Source organism: Microcaecilia unicolor, unplaced genomic scaffold (assembly GCF_901765095.1).
Source record: "Microcaecilia unicolor unplaced genomic scaffold, aMicUni1.1, whole genome shotgun sequence".
NCBI lineage: Eukaryota > Metazoa > Chordata > Amphibia > Gymnophiona > Siphonopidae > Microcaecilia > Microcaecilia unicolor.
This window is the reverse complement of record NW_021963582.1, coordinates 72-16,554: the sequence shown is the minus strand read 5'-3', so window position 1 is coordinate 16,554 and position 16,483 is coordinate 72. Positions and strand designations below refer to the sequence as shown.

The 16,483-nt window shown below is 50.3% G+C and overlaps 1 protein-coding gene across 1 annotated transcript in view; it reads right to left on the bottom strand.

Annotated features, from left to right (window-relative positions):
• The window catches only part of LOC115459461 (TNFAIP3-interacting protein 3-like), a gene marked incomplete at its 5' end in the record, with an annotated part of 87,263 nt that extends 71,797 nt beyond the window's left edge, over positions 1-15,466 (bottom strand). Inside the window, 7 exons of the mRNA XM_030189283.1 lie at positions 339-384; positions 753-890; positions 7,116-7,241; positions 9,552-9,662; positions 11,914-12,033; positions 12,275-12,442; positions 15,401-15,466. Of these exons, the coding sequence (XP_030045143.1) occupies positions 339-384; positions 753-890; positions 7,116-7,241; positions 9,552-9,662; positions 11,914-12,033; positions 12,275-12,442; positions 15,401-15,466 (775 nt within the window). The remainder of the gene's footprint in view (positions 1-338; positions 385-752; positions 891-7,115; positions 7,242-9,551; positions 9,663-11,913; positions 12,034-12,274; positions 12,443-15,400) is intronic.
• Between the last annotated feature and the right edge of the window lie 1,017 nt (positions 15,467-16,483).

Genomic DNA, 16,483 nt, shown 5'->3' with positions numbered 1-16,483 from the left:
GATGGACCATTGGTCTGACCCAGTATGGATGTTCTTATGTTCTTATCCTAAATACAGTTTCCAAACCTGCAGCTACTTAATGCCAACAGAAAGTGGAGGTTGGCTCGTCTCCCCACTCCTCACCCCAACATTTCACTGAAGGGAAATGAGACCGTGAGGCTGTCCTCGGGTGGAGGCTTACAGACACAACTGGGTTGTGCCTCAGGCCGTAAACATGTCTGGTAGCGCTATACAAATGCTAATAATAATAATAAGCCTACAGGATCCTGAGGAATTTCATAGGAAAAGCCATGTCACAACACCACGTTCAAAGTGAGCTGAAAGTACCCCTGACTCACCATTTGCCTTCTGGTGCACATCTGGCAGAGGCCAACCCGGAGTGAACTGAGGAAAGAACAGAACATCGTTTCAATAAATGTGATTACCATGGGCACGTCCTGCAAGAGCTAAGCAGCGGAGCAGAGGGCTGAGTATGGAGGCACGTAATAACTCTTCCTGGTGCTCCTTTAAAAGCAATGCATATGCTGATAACTCCTTAAAACATTTCAGATACTACTGAGTAAAACACAAAATAATGTTTCCAGTCAAGCAAAATCCTCTGGGGTGGAAACTGAGGAGCAGGCAGGGTCAATGATTTGTACATGGTCACACAGGGTGGAAAAGCTCCCGTGCTGAGATTATTCAATCCATCCTCAGCTGGAATTTTGCGACTGAGGAATCCCACGATTAGCACAACGTGAATCGCTACTCACTGCCGGCCACTGCTGCTGCGGGTGAGCGGCCGCCTGTGTTCTGGGCCCCAGGTAGTGAGGGGCAAAGCCACAATTCGCACAGGGCGGCAGGTGAGGAGGGAGGTGCAGCCTGTCTTCTGGCTGGGAGATATGTGGAGCCTGAACAGCAAAGGGTAAGAGAAAGAAATGGGACTTTAGTGGGACACAAAGGAAAATTTACACAGCTTGTGTTAGCATTTGTATTTCAAAGAGAAGGTTTTAAAGCGAAGAAACATACATAGAGGGGCATAATTGAACGAAAACGTCTATCTCCATGGGCGTTTATCTCCAAGAACGGGTCCGTGAAGGGGCGGACCGAACCGTATTTTCGAAAAAAATAGACGTCCATGTTTATTCGACAATTTGTGAGCTGGGTGTTTTTGTTTTTCAGCGATAATGGAAAATGAAAGTGTCCAGCTCAAAAACGAATAAATCCAAGGCATTTGTTCGTGGGAGGGGCCAGGATTCGTAGTGCACTGGTCCCCCTCACATGCCAGGACACCAACCGGGCACCCTAGGGGGCACTTTTACAAAAACAAAAAAAAGGTAAAAGAGCTCCCAGGTGCATAGCACCCTTCCCTTGTGTGTTGAGCCCCCCAAATCCCCCTCAAAACCCACTGCCCACAAGTCTACACCATTACTATAGCCCTAAGGGGTGAAGGGGGGCACTTACATGTGGGTACAGTGGGTTTGGGGGGGTTGGACGACTAAGCATTAAGCAGCACAATTGTAACAGGTAGGGGGGGGATGGACCTGGGTCCACCTGCCTGAAGTCCACTGCACCCCCTAACAACTGCTCCAGGGACCTGCATACTGCTGCCAGGGAGGTGGGTATGACATTTGAGGGTGAAAATAAAAAGTTATGAAACATCATTTTTTGTGGTGGGAGGGGATTAGTGACCACTGGGGGAGTCAGGGGAGGTCATCCCCGATTCCCTCCAGTGGTAATCTGGTCATTTAGGGCACTTTTTGGGGCCTTATTCGTGAAAAAAACAGGGTCCAGGAAAAGTGCCCTAAATTCTAGCTACAAACGCATACTTTTTTTCCATTATTGGCGAAAGGCGCCCATCTCTGTTCGGGTGATAACCACGCCCCAGTCCCGCCTTCACCACGCCTCCGACACGCCCCCGTCAACTTTGTACGCTTCCGCAATGGAGTGCAGTTAAAAACGTCCAAAATCGGCTTTCCATTATATCGATTTATTCGTTTTTGTGAGATAAACGTCTATCTCCCGATTTGGGTCGAAATCTAGGCGTTTTTCTCTTTCAATTATAAGGTGGATAGTAACATAGTAGATGACAGCAAAGAAAGAGCTGTATGGTCTATCCAGTCTGCCCAACAAGATAAACTCATATGTGCTGCTTTATGTGTATACCTTGATTTTGATTTGTATCTGCCATTTTCAGGGCATAGACTGTAGAAGTCTGCCCAGCACTAACCCCGCCTCCCAACCACTAGCCCTGCCTCCCACCACCGGCTCTGCCACCCAATCTCTGCTAAGCTTCTGAGGATCCCTTCCTTCTGAACAGGATTCCTTTATGTTTATCCCATGCATATTTGAATTCTGTTACCGTTTTCATCTCCACCACCTCCTGCGGGAGGGCATTCCAAGCATCCACCACTCTCTCTGTGAAAAAATACTTACATTTTTCTTGAGTCTGCCCCCCTTCAATCTCATTTCATGTCCTCTGGTTCTACTGCCTTCTGTAGGGGATTATATATATGTTTTTGTAAGAGGCCAATTTCCTACCTATGTACTCGCTTATGTCTAGGGGGCGTGGCCTCTGCCCAACATTAGCTGCATGGAAAATAACGGACAGACCAATGGAATATATTAGTTTATTTATACAGCGTTATATACAAAAATATAGAAAACTCTTATCAGCTTATAGCATCAGCAATTCCTGATTGCATGCACAATGGTACCAAAAATAGAGAATAACTATGATTATCCTATGGGCTAAATCTGTAATGACAGATAACACAATACCTAGATCCTAATGATTACCACACAAATCTTATACTAGGCTAACAGCAACTAGAGATCATAAATCCTGACGTCACACATCTGATGGGTCCGAGCCCAGACTAATTATCTAACCCAGCCTGAAGGAAGTAAACTATGATCTCACCGTCCCGGTTTCCAGATCAGATTCCTTCCAATGCCTCAGCCGAAGGTCTCAGCGAGGTCCCACAAGCTCAGGTGATGCACTTGTCTTGATCAGCCACAGATGATACAGACTCAGTATAGATCCTGTAGACAGCTGTAACCTGGGGAGAAGCTTTGCCAGGTATTATCAGTAAGTCTCTTAGGAAAATCAGGTGCTTGCAGAAATGCAAGTGTTATCTTCTTCTTTGCTTCTGTTCTTCTTCCTAGTTCTTCAGCAACTCTCAGGAACTAGTTTCTTTCTGTTCCCGCTTCTCAGATCCATCAGTTTTCAGGGAGCCAATCAGAAATAATCCCATCATGTACTCCCAACATCTGTATGAAGCCTCCTTTGTCCGTCTTATCTCGTACTCTCTCTCCCTCTCTCCCAAGGACATGCATTCTCTCCCGATACAGAGTGACCTTGGAGGTGGTGCAGGCTTCAGTAAATCTATTACAAGCAGGAATGCTGCCTTCTGCACAGTTGGTAGCCAGACATATAGGTGAAAGGTTGCAGCGTCCATTTTGTCTGTAAAGGTGCTCTCATATGCACACAGGGTAGGCGAGATCACAGCAAATACTCCTACACTTCCTATCTCCGGAAAAGGTTTGTTTACAGATTAATACCTTTCAAATATTTGAACGTATGTATCATATCACCCCTGTTTCTCCTTTCCTCCAGGGTATACATGTTCAGGTCCGCAAGTCTCTCCTCATACGTCTTGTAACGCAAAGACGTTCTTTACCTGTATTGATAATTTCAATGACCTACTTTATAGCCCTGATGTAACTCAGGGGATTCCTTTCGACAGATTTTGGGTGGAAATTAATGATATTTCATGGAGCACATTTTCTACCTTATTTCAAAACTATAGTTCTTCATTTTGTGTGTTGGATACTTGTCCTCCATGTATAATGAAAGAAGCCCCAATGTTTTTCCAATGAAACATTTTCTCGTGGATTAAATAACAGCTGTCTGAAGGAATTTTCTCCAACACCATAGCAGAAATCATAATTACACCAATTCCTAAAGATCCAAAGTTACCTACACATGTAGTTGCCAATTATAGACCGGTGGCTTCTAGTCCTTTCTTTGTAAAGCTTATTGAGGACACAGTGACGTCACAGCTGAACCAGTACCTAGAAAGGTAGGTCATCCTGTCTCCAGCTCAGTTGGGGTTCCGTGCTAAGTTCTTTTCTAGACCACGTAAGATCATTGTTGAGCAAGGGAAAATGTGCCTTACTTTTGCAAATGGACTTGTCCTCGGTTTTCGATTTCGTAGATCGTTCAGAATTTGGAAGAGTTGGGTATTATGGGCAAAGTTCTTGAGTGGTTCAGGGGACTTTTGAGTTGTAGATCTTATAGCATTAAGCTACATTCACATTTATCATTTAACTGGAGCAATCTCTGTGGGGTTCCGCAGGGTTCCCCATTGTCTCTAGAAATCATCTTGTTCATTATATTTATGCTGACGATATTACTGTGCTTATTCCTTTCCCAACTATTTCTGACATAAGTAGTATAAAAGTTCAGAGTTGTATGCAACTTCTGGGAAGGGTGGATGTATAGTCATAAGCTAAAATTAAACATGGAGAAAACTAAGTTTTTATCATTTCATACTAGACCGGATCAAATTCCTCGGTCATTGTCTATCAATAGAGTTCACTATCGGATCTCTTCAAATGTTAAGATCTTGGGGGTTTCTACTGACAGCTCAATTTCATTAATACCACAAGTTAGCCATGTAGTAAAAAATTGTTTTTTTTCCTAATGAAGAAACGTTGTACAATAAGAAACGTATTTTGAATCTAACCAATCTGAACAGTTAGTTCATTCCTTACTGTTATCAACTTTGGATTACTGCAACATAATTTATTTAGGCTGCTCAAAGGGCTTGTTAAGAAGACTACAGACAGATTGATTTCTGGCTTATCCACATTTGATCATGCGCTCCCTTTTTATCTGAAACTTCACTGGTTGCCAATTGCTGCCAGAAGAGTATTTAAATTGGCTTGTGTTCTTTTTAACGTGTGGCAAGGTCAGATTCCAAAATATGGGCCCCTTTTACTGCAGCGGGTTAAAGGTAGGTCTTTCTCTTTTTAAAGAAACAACCATGCGGCAAGTTAAGCGCTTGCCGTGCAGCCATTTCAGGGTGGAGAGGAGAAACCCTTACCGCCACCCCTTGAGGTGGAGGTAAGGGCTCCCACGTCAACCTGGCAGTAAACGAGCAGCATGTGGCACTGCCTGATTACCGCCGGGTACATACCGGCGCTAAGAAAAACAAATATATTTTTGTAGCGCCGGATATGATTCATACTGGGGGTGAACTTACTACCAGGCTGCTGCGGTAGCTTGGCAGTCATTCCTTTTTAGCCGCATTGTAAAAGGGGCCCTATATATAGAGTTACCATATTTGGTCCCCCCCAAAAAGAGGACACATGCCCCGCCCCCTGTCACATATCGCCCCATCCCTTTCATACACACACACCACCGCCCCGTCACACCCCCCTTAATGGTGTCCTATTCCCTAGTCCCCTCCCCTTACCTTACTCTACTGCCTTGGTGGTCTAGTGACCGCTTGGGGGCAGGAAAGAGCCCCCTGTTTCCTGCCCGGAGCGCTGCCCTGCATTTGACCATCAGCATTGCAAGGGGAGCAGAAAGCAGGGCAGAGCTCCGGGCAGGAAAGAGGGGGCTCTTTCCTGCCCTGAAGGGGTCACTAGACCACCAGGGCAATAGAGTAAGGTAAGGCAAGGGGACTAGGGGATAGGATACCATTAGGCCCACCACCAGCCTGCCCTTTTGTCCGGAAATCTGGACAAACGGGCAGGCTGGGGCAAAACCCACCCGGGGACATGTCCGGGTAAAACCGGACATATGGTAACCCTACCTATACGAGTCTACATTTTTGCTTTACGTCTGTAAGTAGAGTTCGTGGACGAACTGGTGATAATTTTTTTCACATTTCCAAATGTTAAAGGCAGGAAACGGTTAGGCCTTTTCGATGGATTACTTGCAGTCCAGGTTACACCCTTATGGAAAGATATTGCAGGGTTGATTTTTTTCATCACAATCTTATTTGTTATTCAGGAAGCTTTTGAAAACTTATCTATTTAAAAAAAAATGATCTTTTAGTTATTTGCTTCCCAGAAGGATGTTCTGGCTTCTTTTGATTGGAACTCGCTTGAAACTCTTGAGGTATTAGCGGGCTATAAGCCAAAATGTAATGTAAAGTTATCGTGGGTGTAACGTTTAGAAACCTTGGGAAAACTTTCAGCAGTGGCATTGAGCTGCTTCATTTCACTGCCACTGCTGCTGTTTCAATTATGGTGATATGTATATTCAACAGCACTGCTGGTGTTGGCTAGGAGGCAGACATGACGTGAGTCCCCGGGAAGACATTTTCTGTTCCTTTGCAGTTTGTCTGACCTTTTTTCCCAATTTCCAGATGGGGTTTTTTCACTTCTATTCATACATTCATGTTACTAAACAATTTTTTAATGCGAGTTAAAACTTTTTTAATATGTGAAAATGGACTTTATGAGTATTAATTCATAGCTGAACGAATATTCACTCAGTTTGCATGCTAATGAACACTCGGCCCTAATAACCAGCCTCCATAGAGTCATGAACTGCAAGGACAGTAGGAGAGCAGGGCCGTGCCAACACGGTACGCGAGGTAAGCACGGCAGGAGGGCGCCGTCCTCTGGGGGGTGCCCCGCCGCACCATGCTTACCTCACCCTCCCGCTCCCATGTCCCAACTGCCCGCCCTCTTCTCCCCCCCCCCCAACAAGATCCCTTTTAAATTTACCTCCGTCCGGCAGCGAAGGCGCAGCATCAGTGAAGGAGGCGGCGCTCCCGACTTCTCTACTAGTCTTCCCTTCGCTCAGTGTTCCGCCTTCTTCTGACGTCAAGGAAATGACTTAACTGACGCTGCGCCTTCGCTGCCGGACAGAGGTAAATTTAAAAGGGATCTTGTGGGGGAAGAAGAGGGCGGGCAGTTGGGACATGGGAGCGGGCGGGCAGGGGAGAGAGGAGCGTGGATGGGAGGGCAGCGATCATTTTCATGGAGGGGAGGGGGCGCGCACCAACTGTTCATCTGCGGTGGGGCGCTGGGGGCGCCACAGACCCTTGGCACGGCCCTGTAGGAGAGTAAAATTCTTTGCATGCATGTGTGCACCGGCCATCCTGTCCCCGTACCTGACAGCTCAAGCGGCTCAGCTGCCTCCGTAGCCTTTCATTCGCCGCTTGCAGCAGCTCCTTCTTTGCGCCGAGTCGCTCCCTGTCTGATCTCTCTTTCTTAAAGTCCTCCTCGTAGATCTGGACCTAGGACAGAAGAAAGAGCCGTCACTGCTGCTGCTGAACGTTCACCCTGCTTCGACAGATGGCTAAATTCTACAAACATAGCAGAGGCGTCACAAGACAGAATTTTCACATCTAAAGTGCAAAACAGCAATCCTTCATTGAAGGTTTAGACTCAACAGGGGCCATGTTTCGGCCTTTCGACCTGCATCAGGGGTCTGAAGGTATTTACTTTACCAGGTGCTTATATTCCGCTCACACCTCGAGAGGTTCGGAGAGACTTATAGAGTAAAGCGAATCGGCAAGATCACATTGGGAAGACAAGTTTCACAGATTGCAGAGCGGATTAGCAGGTAGATAAGTCAGTCTAATGCAGAGAAAGGGACTTCAGTTTGACATTAGACGTATTAAAAATGTGATGTTGGGGAACCAGATTTACGAGGAGTTTGGTAAGACAGGGAAGAAGTGGGAATCTACAGACCGGTAAGTCTCACGTCGGTGGTAGGAAAAATAATGGAGTCGTTGCTGAAAGAAAGGATAGTTAACTTTCTAGAAGACAACGGGTTAGAGGACCCGAGGCAACATGGCTTTACCAAAGGAAAATCCTGCCAAACGAATCTCATTGACTTCTTTGACTGGGTGACAAAAGAAATGGATGAAGGCCGTGCGCTAGATGTAATCTACTTGGATTAAAACACCTGAGCCATGGGCGTAGCCATACTTGGGCGGGAGGGGGGTCCAGAGCCCGAGGTGAGAGGGCACATTTTAGCTCCCCCCTGGCGCCACCAACCCCCCACCATTGCTGACCCCCGCTGCCACTGCCGCCATCACCACCAACTTTCACCCCCCCCCCCGCCGACAACCCTCTTGACCCCTCCATCCCCTCCACCAACCCTCCCCCGCCATTGCCGACCCCCCTACCATTGCCGACCCCCACCACCACTGCCGCCACCACCACCAACAACTTTCACCCCCCCCTGCCGACAACCCTCTTGACCCCTCCATCCCCTCCACAACCCTCCCCCGCCATTGCCGACCCCCCCTACCATTGCCGACCCCCACCACCACTGCCGCCACCACCAACAACTTTCACCCCCCCTGCCGACAACGCTCTCGACCCCTCCCTCCCCTCCGCCAACCCTCCCCCGCCATTGCCGACCCCCCGCCAACCCCCCACCACTACCATTGCCAACCCCCCCACCATTGCCGACCCCCCTACCATTGCCGACCCCCGCTGCCACCACCACCACCACCAACAACTTTCACCCCCCTGCCGACAACCCTCTCGACCCCTCCCTCCCCTCCGCCAACCCTCCCCCGCCATTGCCGACCCCCCCTACCATTGCCAACCCCCGCCACCACCAACAACTTTCACCCCCCTGCCGACAACCCTCTCGACCCCTCCCTCCCCTCCCTCCCCTCCGCCAACCCTCCCCCGCCATTGCCGACCCCCCCCCCCACCATTGCTGACCCCCGCCACTGCCACCACCACCACCACCAACTTTCACCCCCCCTGCCGACAACCCTCTCGACCCCTCCCTCCCCTCCGCCAACCCTCCCCCGCCGTTGCCGTCTGCTACCCCACCCCCACCAGCCAAGGTCCTCTTCTTCCTTCGTTCTGTTTCTGACGTCCTGCACGTTTAATTTATTTGCCTGCCCTGTTCACAGCAGATTTTCATTTTCTTAGATTTCTTTCTGGGGGCAGAAGAGAGTAATCCCACCCCCAATCGCTTTTCTTCCCCAGGTGGAGGCATCGAGCGCCAAGTGAGTAAGGGACCGAAGGAGACTGCCCTCAGGAGGTTCCAGTTAGGTCGGGCTCCAAATCCAAGAGCGTCCTGTAAGGGGGCTTTATATTTGCCCCACAGAACAGCTTCCTCCCTGGTTTTACAATCAGGCCATTGGAATTTTGGGTCTCGGAAGGGGAACCACATGCATGAGCAGCACCCCAGACCAGGGGCGTAGCTATGGGGGGGCCACGGGGGCCTGGGTCCCCGTAAATTTCATCCGGGCCCCTGGTTTGGCTAGCAGGGGTTCCCAATCCCTGCCAACTGAAGCCTTCTTTAGCGCCGGTCTCCAGCGCAGCCGCGTTCGCTGCCTGCCCCCTGCTCTTCTTTCTTCTTGCTCCTCCTGTGCACGCTGACACTGAGCTGAGACCAGCGCTGAAGAACGCTTCAGCTGGCGGGGATTAGGGACCCCCGCAAACAAAGGTATTTGTTTGTGAGGCGAGGCGGGCGGTGGGGGGAACGGCACTCAAAATGTGCCCCCAACCTCAGGCTCTGGCCCCCTCCCACTGTGAGGTCTGGCTACGCCCCTGCCCCATGCAAAATATCTCACCTGCTGCTGGAGAACCTCAATCTGAGTCCTCATCTCCTCCGGGTTGCAGCTCTCAGGGTCCAACCTGTGCTGAGGAGGTGGTGTCTGTCTCTTCAGGCTTTCTGAGAGAACCTGCGGTATAAAACCAGAAAATCTGGACAGACCGTAAGACCCAAATAATCTGCTCAGCTGAACCCCTATAGCAACGGCATATACCCCCAACTGATCCCAGGCTTTACTCCCTAGACCCCACAGCTAAAGGTCCTCTGCGCTTATCCTGGGCTTCCTTGAAATCTTATGTTTTGATTCAGGGCCTCTCCTGGATATTTACGAATCTCCCACTAGCTCTGTATAGAAATACTTTTTATGTTCTTCCCGACCTCCCCTCCCCTAGAGCAAAATTTGTCATAAGTACATAAGCATTGCCACACTGGGACAGACCAAAGGTCCATCAAGCCCAGTATCCTGTTTTCCAACAGTGGCCAATCCAGCTCACAAATACCTGGCAAGATCCCAGAAAAGTTCAATACATTTTATGTTGCTTATCCCAGAAATAAGCAGTGAATTTTCCCAAGTCCATTTTAATAATGGTCTATGGACTTTTCTTTTAGGAAGCTAGCCAAACCTTTTTTTAAACTCTGCTAAGCTAACCTCTTTTACTACATTCTGTGGCAACGAATTCCAGAGTTTAATTACACGTTGAGTGAAGACATATTTTCTCTGATTTGTATTAAATTTACTACTTTCTAGCTTCATCGCGTGCACCCTAGTCCTAGTATTTTTGGAAAGAGTAAACAAGCGATTCACATCTACCCGTTCCACTCCACTCATTATTTTATAGACCTGTTATTAGAAAATAGATTCCATTGCATATAAAAAAATGCACATTAATGCATGTTAACATGCGTAAAGTGATTTTAATAAGCCAATGCAAAATAAGGAGGGATGGGGGGGGGGGGGCACTGATTTGAATGATGGGTTCTGTGGGCAGAAATCACTGTCCATTACAGATCTCTCGAACCACCGATCCGGGAGAAAGTGTGGCTGCCTGTTTCTAGCACAGTGTGAAAGGTTTCAGAGGTGAAGGTGCTGCAGAGTTTTTCCGGACCATGCTGGTCTCTGTCCGTTTGCAATTGTGTGTCTGAGTTAGGGTTACCAAATGTCCGGATTTACCCGGACATGTCCTCTTTTTGAGGACTTGTCCGGACAACCGGGCGGGTTTTTGCCAATCTGCCCGTTTGTCCGGATTTCTGGACAAACGGGCAGGCTGGTGGGCGGACAAATGGGCAGATTGCTAGCCTCCCCTCCCCTTACTTACTACTGCCCTGGTGGTCTAGTGACCTCTTCCACCTTCAGGGCAGGAAAGAGCCCCCTCTTTCCTGCCCGGAGGGCTGCCCTGCATGCATCCTTCCTGTTGCTGATCCTCGGCGCCGATTCAAAATGGCCGCCGAGAGTTGATGTGACCTCGCGAGATGTCAACTCTTGGCGGCCATTTTGAATTAGCGCCTAGGATCAGCAACAGGAAGGATGCATGCAGGGCAGCGCTCCGGGCAGGAAAGAGGGGGCTGTTTCCTGCCCCAAAGAGGTCACTAGACCACCAGGGCAGTACCCTGTATCCCCGAAAATAAGACCTAGTAGAGGTTTTCCTGAAATGGTGGATATAAGGCCTCCCCCGAAAGTAAGACCTAGCAAATTTTTGTTTGAAAGCAGGGCCGCCGAGAGCCGGACAAGGCCGCCCCCCCACCCGAGGTCGCCTGGCCCCCCCTCCACCCACCCTCCGTCGCTCCCGGAACTAACCTTAAACGCCTCCTTTCACCTTCGCAGCAAGCAGCAGCAGGGCAGACCTCTCCTTCCTTCCGTGCCGCACCCTCGCGGATGTTACGTCAGGTGAGGGCGGGACACGGAAGGAAGGAGTGGCCTGCCCTGCTGCTGCTTGCTGTGAAGGTGAAAGGAGGCGTTTAAGTTCCGGGAGCGACGGAGGGCGGGCGGACCAACCCCGATCCAACCCCGAAGTTTCCCCAAAAAATAAGACAGCCCCTGCAAATAAGACCTAGCACATTTTTGGGGGCAAAAATTAATATAAGACAGTGTCTTATTTTCGGGGCAACATGGTAGTAAGAGCAGGGGGTGACGGGGGGGGGGGTGACGGGGTGTGTGACGGGGGGGAGGGGAAAATGTGACAGGGGCGGAGCGAGGGTGTGAAAGGGGGCGGGTGGGGTGTGTGGTGGGGGCGGGGCGGTGTGTGGTGGGGGCGGGGTGGGGTGTGTGGTGGGGGGCGGGGCATGTGTCTTCCTTTTTGGGGGACAAAATACGGTAACCCTAGTCTGAGTAATTCTCTTGCTGGGGCTGCAGCAGGCAGGGGAGGTCAGGATTCAGCTCTCACCTTGTTGAGCCGGTGTATTTCCCGCTGGTAACACCGTTTGCTCCGGGCGCTTGAGGCATTTTGTTCCTGTAGAAGCTGATTCTGTTCCTTCATCTCCTGACATAAGCGCTCCCTTCCTCTCTAGAATGAAAAAAGACAGGCCATGTACCCAAAATTTAACAGTTAAGATTCCTGGATGAGCAACATGTAACTAAAGCAGACCAAGTCTTTCAGTCCAGGAATAACATGTATAGAATGTTTGTACGTTTGGGAACCTCGTCAGGTGCCCTTGGCCTGGATTGGCCGCTGTCGTGGACAGGATGCTGGGCTCGATGGACCCTTGGTCTTTTCCCAGTGTGGCATTACTTATGTACTTATGTACCTGTTCCTCTTCCAGGACCTGCTGCTCCTCCCTCTCTCTCTCCTCTGTATGATCCAGGTGTCTCTCCGTCTCTCGCTCCTGCACCAGACCTTGCAGTCTCTCTGTCTCCTTTCTCATCTTTCTGATGTTATTTTCAGCTGTCTGGAGTTTCCCTTTCATTTCTGTAATCTGCAGAGTTAAAAGCTGAGTGAGGGGAGCAGCAGGGATGACAGAGGTACACGGAGTAGGGGTGACACTGAGTCCCCCCCCCCCCGGTGTAGGAAACAGGGTTTGTACTTTATGGAATCCATATGTACCCTATGGAACTCATCCACCACCCCCACCCCCTCAAACCCCTCCCACTAGAGTATTTACCCCTCATCTCAGAAGCCCTGCCCAAGGAAGAATCCCCCCAAGCATGCACACCCACCCCCATTCCCAAGGACCCCCCCACCTCCCTGTAGGCTCCCCCTCAGGCCTACTTGACCAATGCCCTGGTGGTCCAGCTTACGGGGGGCATCAGCGATTCTCACTCATTGCTGTCTGTGTTGGCTCTGGATTCAAAATGGGGATCGCTGTTGCTAGACCACCTGGGCATGGGAAGGTGGATGAGTGTGCTTGAGGGGAGGGGGGGACATAGAGAGATCAATTGGAGATGCAAGGCAAGCAGGGGAGGCAAAGGACAAGGCCTACTTATGCCTTGTGGACAGGGCTGGTGCCAGACGTTCAGGGACCCAAGGCAGAACCAGGGGAGGGGACCTAAAAGCTGGCCTTCTGCCTATGCATCCTTTAGCTTGAGGCAGGTTGGGGTCCTCTATAGTACGGGGGGCCCAGGGCAATTGCCCTGTTTGCCACCCCCTAATGCTGGCCCTGCTGTGCGGGCACGCATACGTTACTGCAGCCAGGACCACTGAGGGGGGGCAGGGGGGGCAAATTCCCCGTGCCCGGACCTCCAAGGGGGGCCCAGCACCGGGGTCAGGCCGCCGGTGCTGCAGTCCCTGGTCCACCTTCCTGCCTCCACGGCTCCGGGCTCCCTTCATTCAAAGCAGCAGTCGCAGATCGCCTCTCTTCTGACCTTCCCTCCCTGTGTCCCGCCCTCACAGAAACCGGAAGTTACAACAGACGAGGGTGGGACACAGGGAGGGAAGGCCAGAAGAGAGACGATCTGCGACTACCGCTTTGAATGAAGGGGGCCTGGAGCCGTGGAGGCAGGCAGGTGAGACCGTGGACTGCAGCGGCGGGGGGAGCGACGGGGGGCAGCAGCGGCAGGGAGGCGGGGCAGCAGAGGGGCAGAGGCGGGGCAGCCTTGCCCCGGGCCCGGCCTAGTCTCTCAGCGGCCCTGACTGAAGCCCTGGTGACAGCCACTATCTGGGATAGAACAAAGATCCAGATCAATTTTGACCACCGCAGCCAAGTTTAAAGGAACACTGACCACAATGGCTGAATGTTCTTCCTCTCATTTTCAGCCTCTGTAGCTCCTACATAACTCAGATTAGCTTTTTTTGGAGATCTGCCCTACTGTAACCGAATCTTCTCTTCCCCACAGCCTGACCCAGAATGTAACCTTTCAACCAAGCACTTAGATTATGGACAAAACAAAGTTACCTACCTGTAACGGGTGTTCTCTGTGGACAGCAGGATAAGTCAGTCACATCTAGACGACATCCAGTGGCGTAGGTACGGGGGCCACGGAGGCCTGGCCCCCCTCCAAATTGGCCTGGCCCCCCGCCAGGTAAAGCATTTGTCCTGCGCTGGTCTCACATTGCCTGCACATGCTCAGTTTCATTACAACGAGCGTGCACAGAACAGACCTCCAGGCAATGTGAGACCAGCGCAGGCCAAATGCTTTACGTGGCGGGGGTTGGGGACCCCTGCCAGCCAAGGTACCTTTGTAGTGGTGGTGGAGAGGAGCACGGTGGGGGAGGCAGAAGCGGCAGGAGGAGAGTAGCGGCGGGGAGGCAGTCGTGGTCACTGGGAGGTGGGGCAGGCCAATATGTGCCCCCCCACCTTGGGCTCTGGCCCCCCTCCTGTCGAAGTCTGGCTACGCCCCTGGCGACATCATCTAACAGCTCCTTCTCTGTCTAGTTGGAGCCGTCGGATTCCATCGCCTATATGTGGATGACACATCCTGCTCGTCCACCGAGAAGTTGTTTTGCATTTGGCAGGCAGATGATCAAAAGCCCCGAGCTGTTCCAAACAGCGCTCTAAAATAGCGCTGGAACAGTGCGGGGCGCTATTAGACCTATGATCAGAGATAATGCATGCAAATTAAAGCAGCGCAATTATCTCTGATCATGGGGTAGAAGTGCAGGAGAATTGCGCCTGAGCATTCGCTCAGCACAATCCTCCCGCACTTGTTTGACAGGTCTGGGCGGGAGACGCCCATCTTTAAATCGGAAGATGGACGTCCTCAACGGCCAAATTTCAAGGGGGTGTCGGAGGTATAGCGAAGGGGCAGTTGAGGACATCCAAAATTTGGACGTTTCTGCAATGGGCAGGTAAGGACGTCCAAAATTGGATTTTGTCTTTCTCATAGAAACATCCAATTTTAGACGTCCTCAACTGCCCTCGCTGGCAGGTTTGCTGTAGGGGGAATGGGGGCCTGCCGACAGGGCTCACCATTCCTCCCCAATGATCTGCAAACCCTAACACAATCTTTGGCGCGCTGGTCGCTGATCATTGGGGATGAATGCGTTAAGCGTTGATTAGCATACATTTGCAGGCTACTTGCGCTAAGAGCCCTCGAGCGCGTTGTTTCACGCGCTCAAGGGCTCTGATCATGGGGTGGTAGCAAACACCGGCGCTAGGATGGCGCTTACAGCCTCTAGCACCGGCGTTTGCTTTTGATCATCTGCCTGTTAGTTCTAGGAGGCGTAACTAGTAATTCAGAGACTCTGTAACAGTTCGTAAATTCCTTTTTCATTATAGAGTAAGTTCTGCATTTTATGTAGTTATTTTAAAGAAAAGTTTGGAAGTTAAGTAATTAAGCTGAGCCACGGTCTATCTGTATAAGCAGTACAACAGCATGTCCAGTGAGAAGAGAAAAAGAATAATTAAGGAATAAAAATCTGCAGCCATTAAGAGTCTGTTCCAAACGAGGGCCAATACGTCGTTTTCAGGATTTAGCCACAGAAAGCATGACCTTACCTTTCTCTCATAATGTAGTTTCACGTTTCGGTATTGGTGATCCCACTGCTTGTTCACCTCCAGCAGCTGCAAAAGAAATCAGTCATATGCTGGGGATTGTTGTGACCTGAGGCAGATCTCAGTCTCTCAAGGATTTAAGAAGAGGGACAGCAAGTCCTCCGTGAAATTACACAGCCAACAGGGCCATGGCCGCCGAGAGAGGGGGCAGAGGGGGGGGGGCAAATTCCCAGAGCCCAGGCCTCCAAGGGCTCCGGGCGCCGGGGTCTCTCTCTGGTACAAAATAAGTACCTGAATATATGTAAACCGCTTTGAATGTAGTTGCAAAAACCTCAGAAAGGTGGTATATCAAAGTCCCATTTCCCTTTACCCCTTTCCCTTATGACATCACAATATCAGAAGTGAGCCAAGTATCGGGCAATCAAGCCATTGTGACATCACTGATGAGGTTGGCTCTTATTGGTGGAATGAGTGGAGGAGTAGCCTAGTGGTTAGTGCAGTGGACTTTGATCCTAGGGAACTGTATCGGGCAATCAAGCCATTGTGACATCACTGATGAGGTTGGCTCTTATTGGTGGAATGAGTGGAGGAGTAGCCTAGTGGTTAGTGCAGTGGACTTTGATCCTGGGGAACTGAGTTCGATTCCCACTGCAGTTCCTTGTGACTCTGGGCAAGTCACTTAACCCTCCATTGCTCCTGGTTCAAAATAAGTACCTGAATGTATATAAACCGCTTTGAATGTAGTTGCAAAATACCTCAGAAAGGCAGTACATCAAGTCCCAATTCCCTTTCCCCCTTTCCCTTATGACATCACAATATCTCAGAAGTGAGCCAAGTATCAGGCAATCAAGCCATTGTGACATCACTGATGAGGTTGGCTCTTATTGGTGGAATGAGTGGAGGAGTAGCCTAGTGGTTAGTGCAGTGGACTTTGATCCTGGCGAACTGAGTTCAATTCCCACTGCAGCTCCTTGTGACTCTGGGCAAGTCAGTTAACCCTCCATTGCCCCTGGTACAAAATAAGTACCTGAATATATGTAAATCGCTTTGAATGTAGTTGCAAAAACCTCAGAAAGGCAGTATATC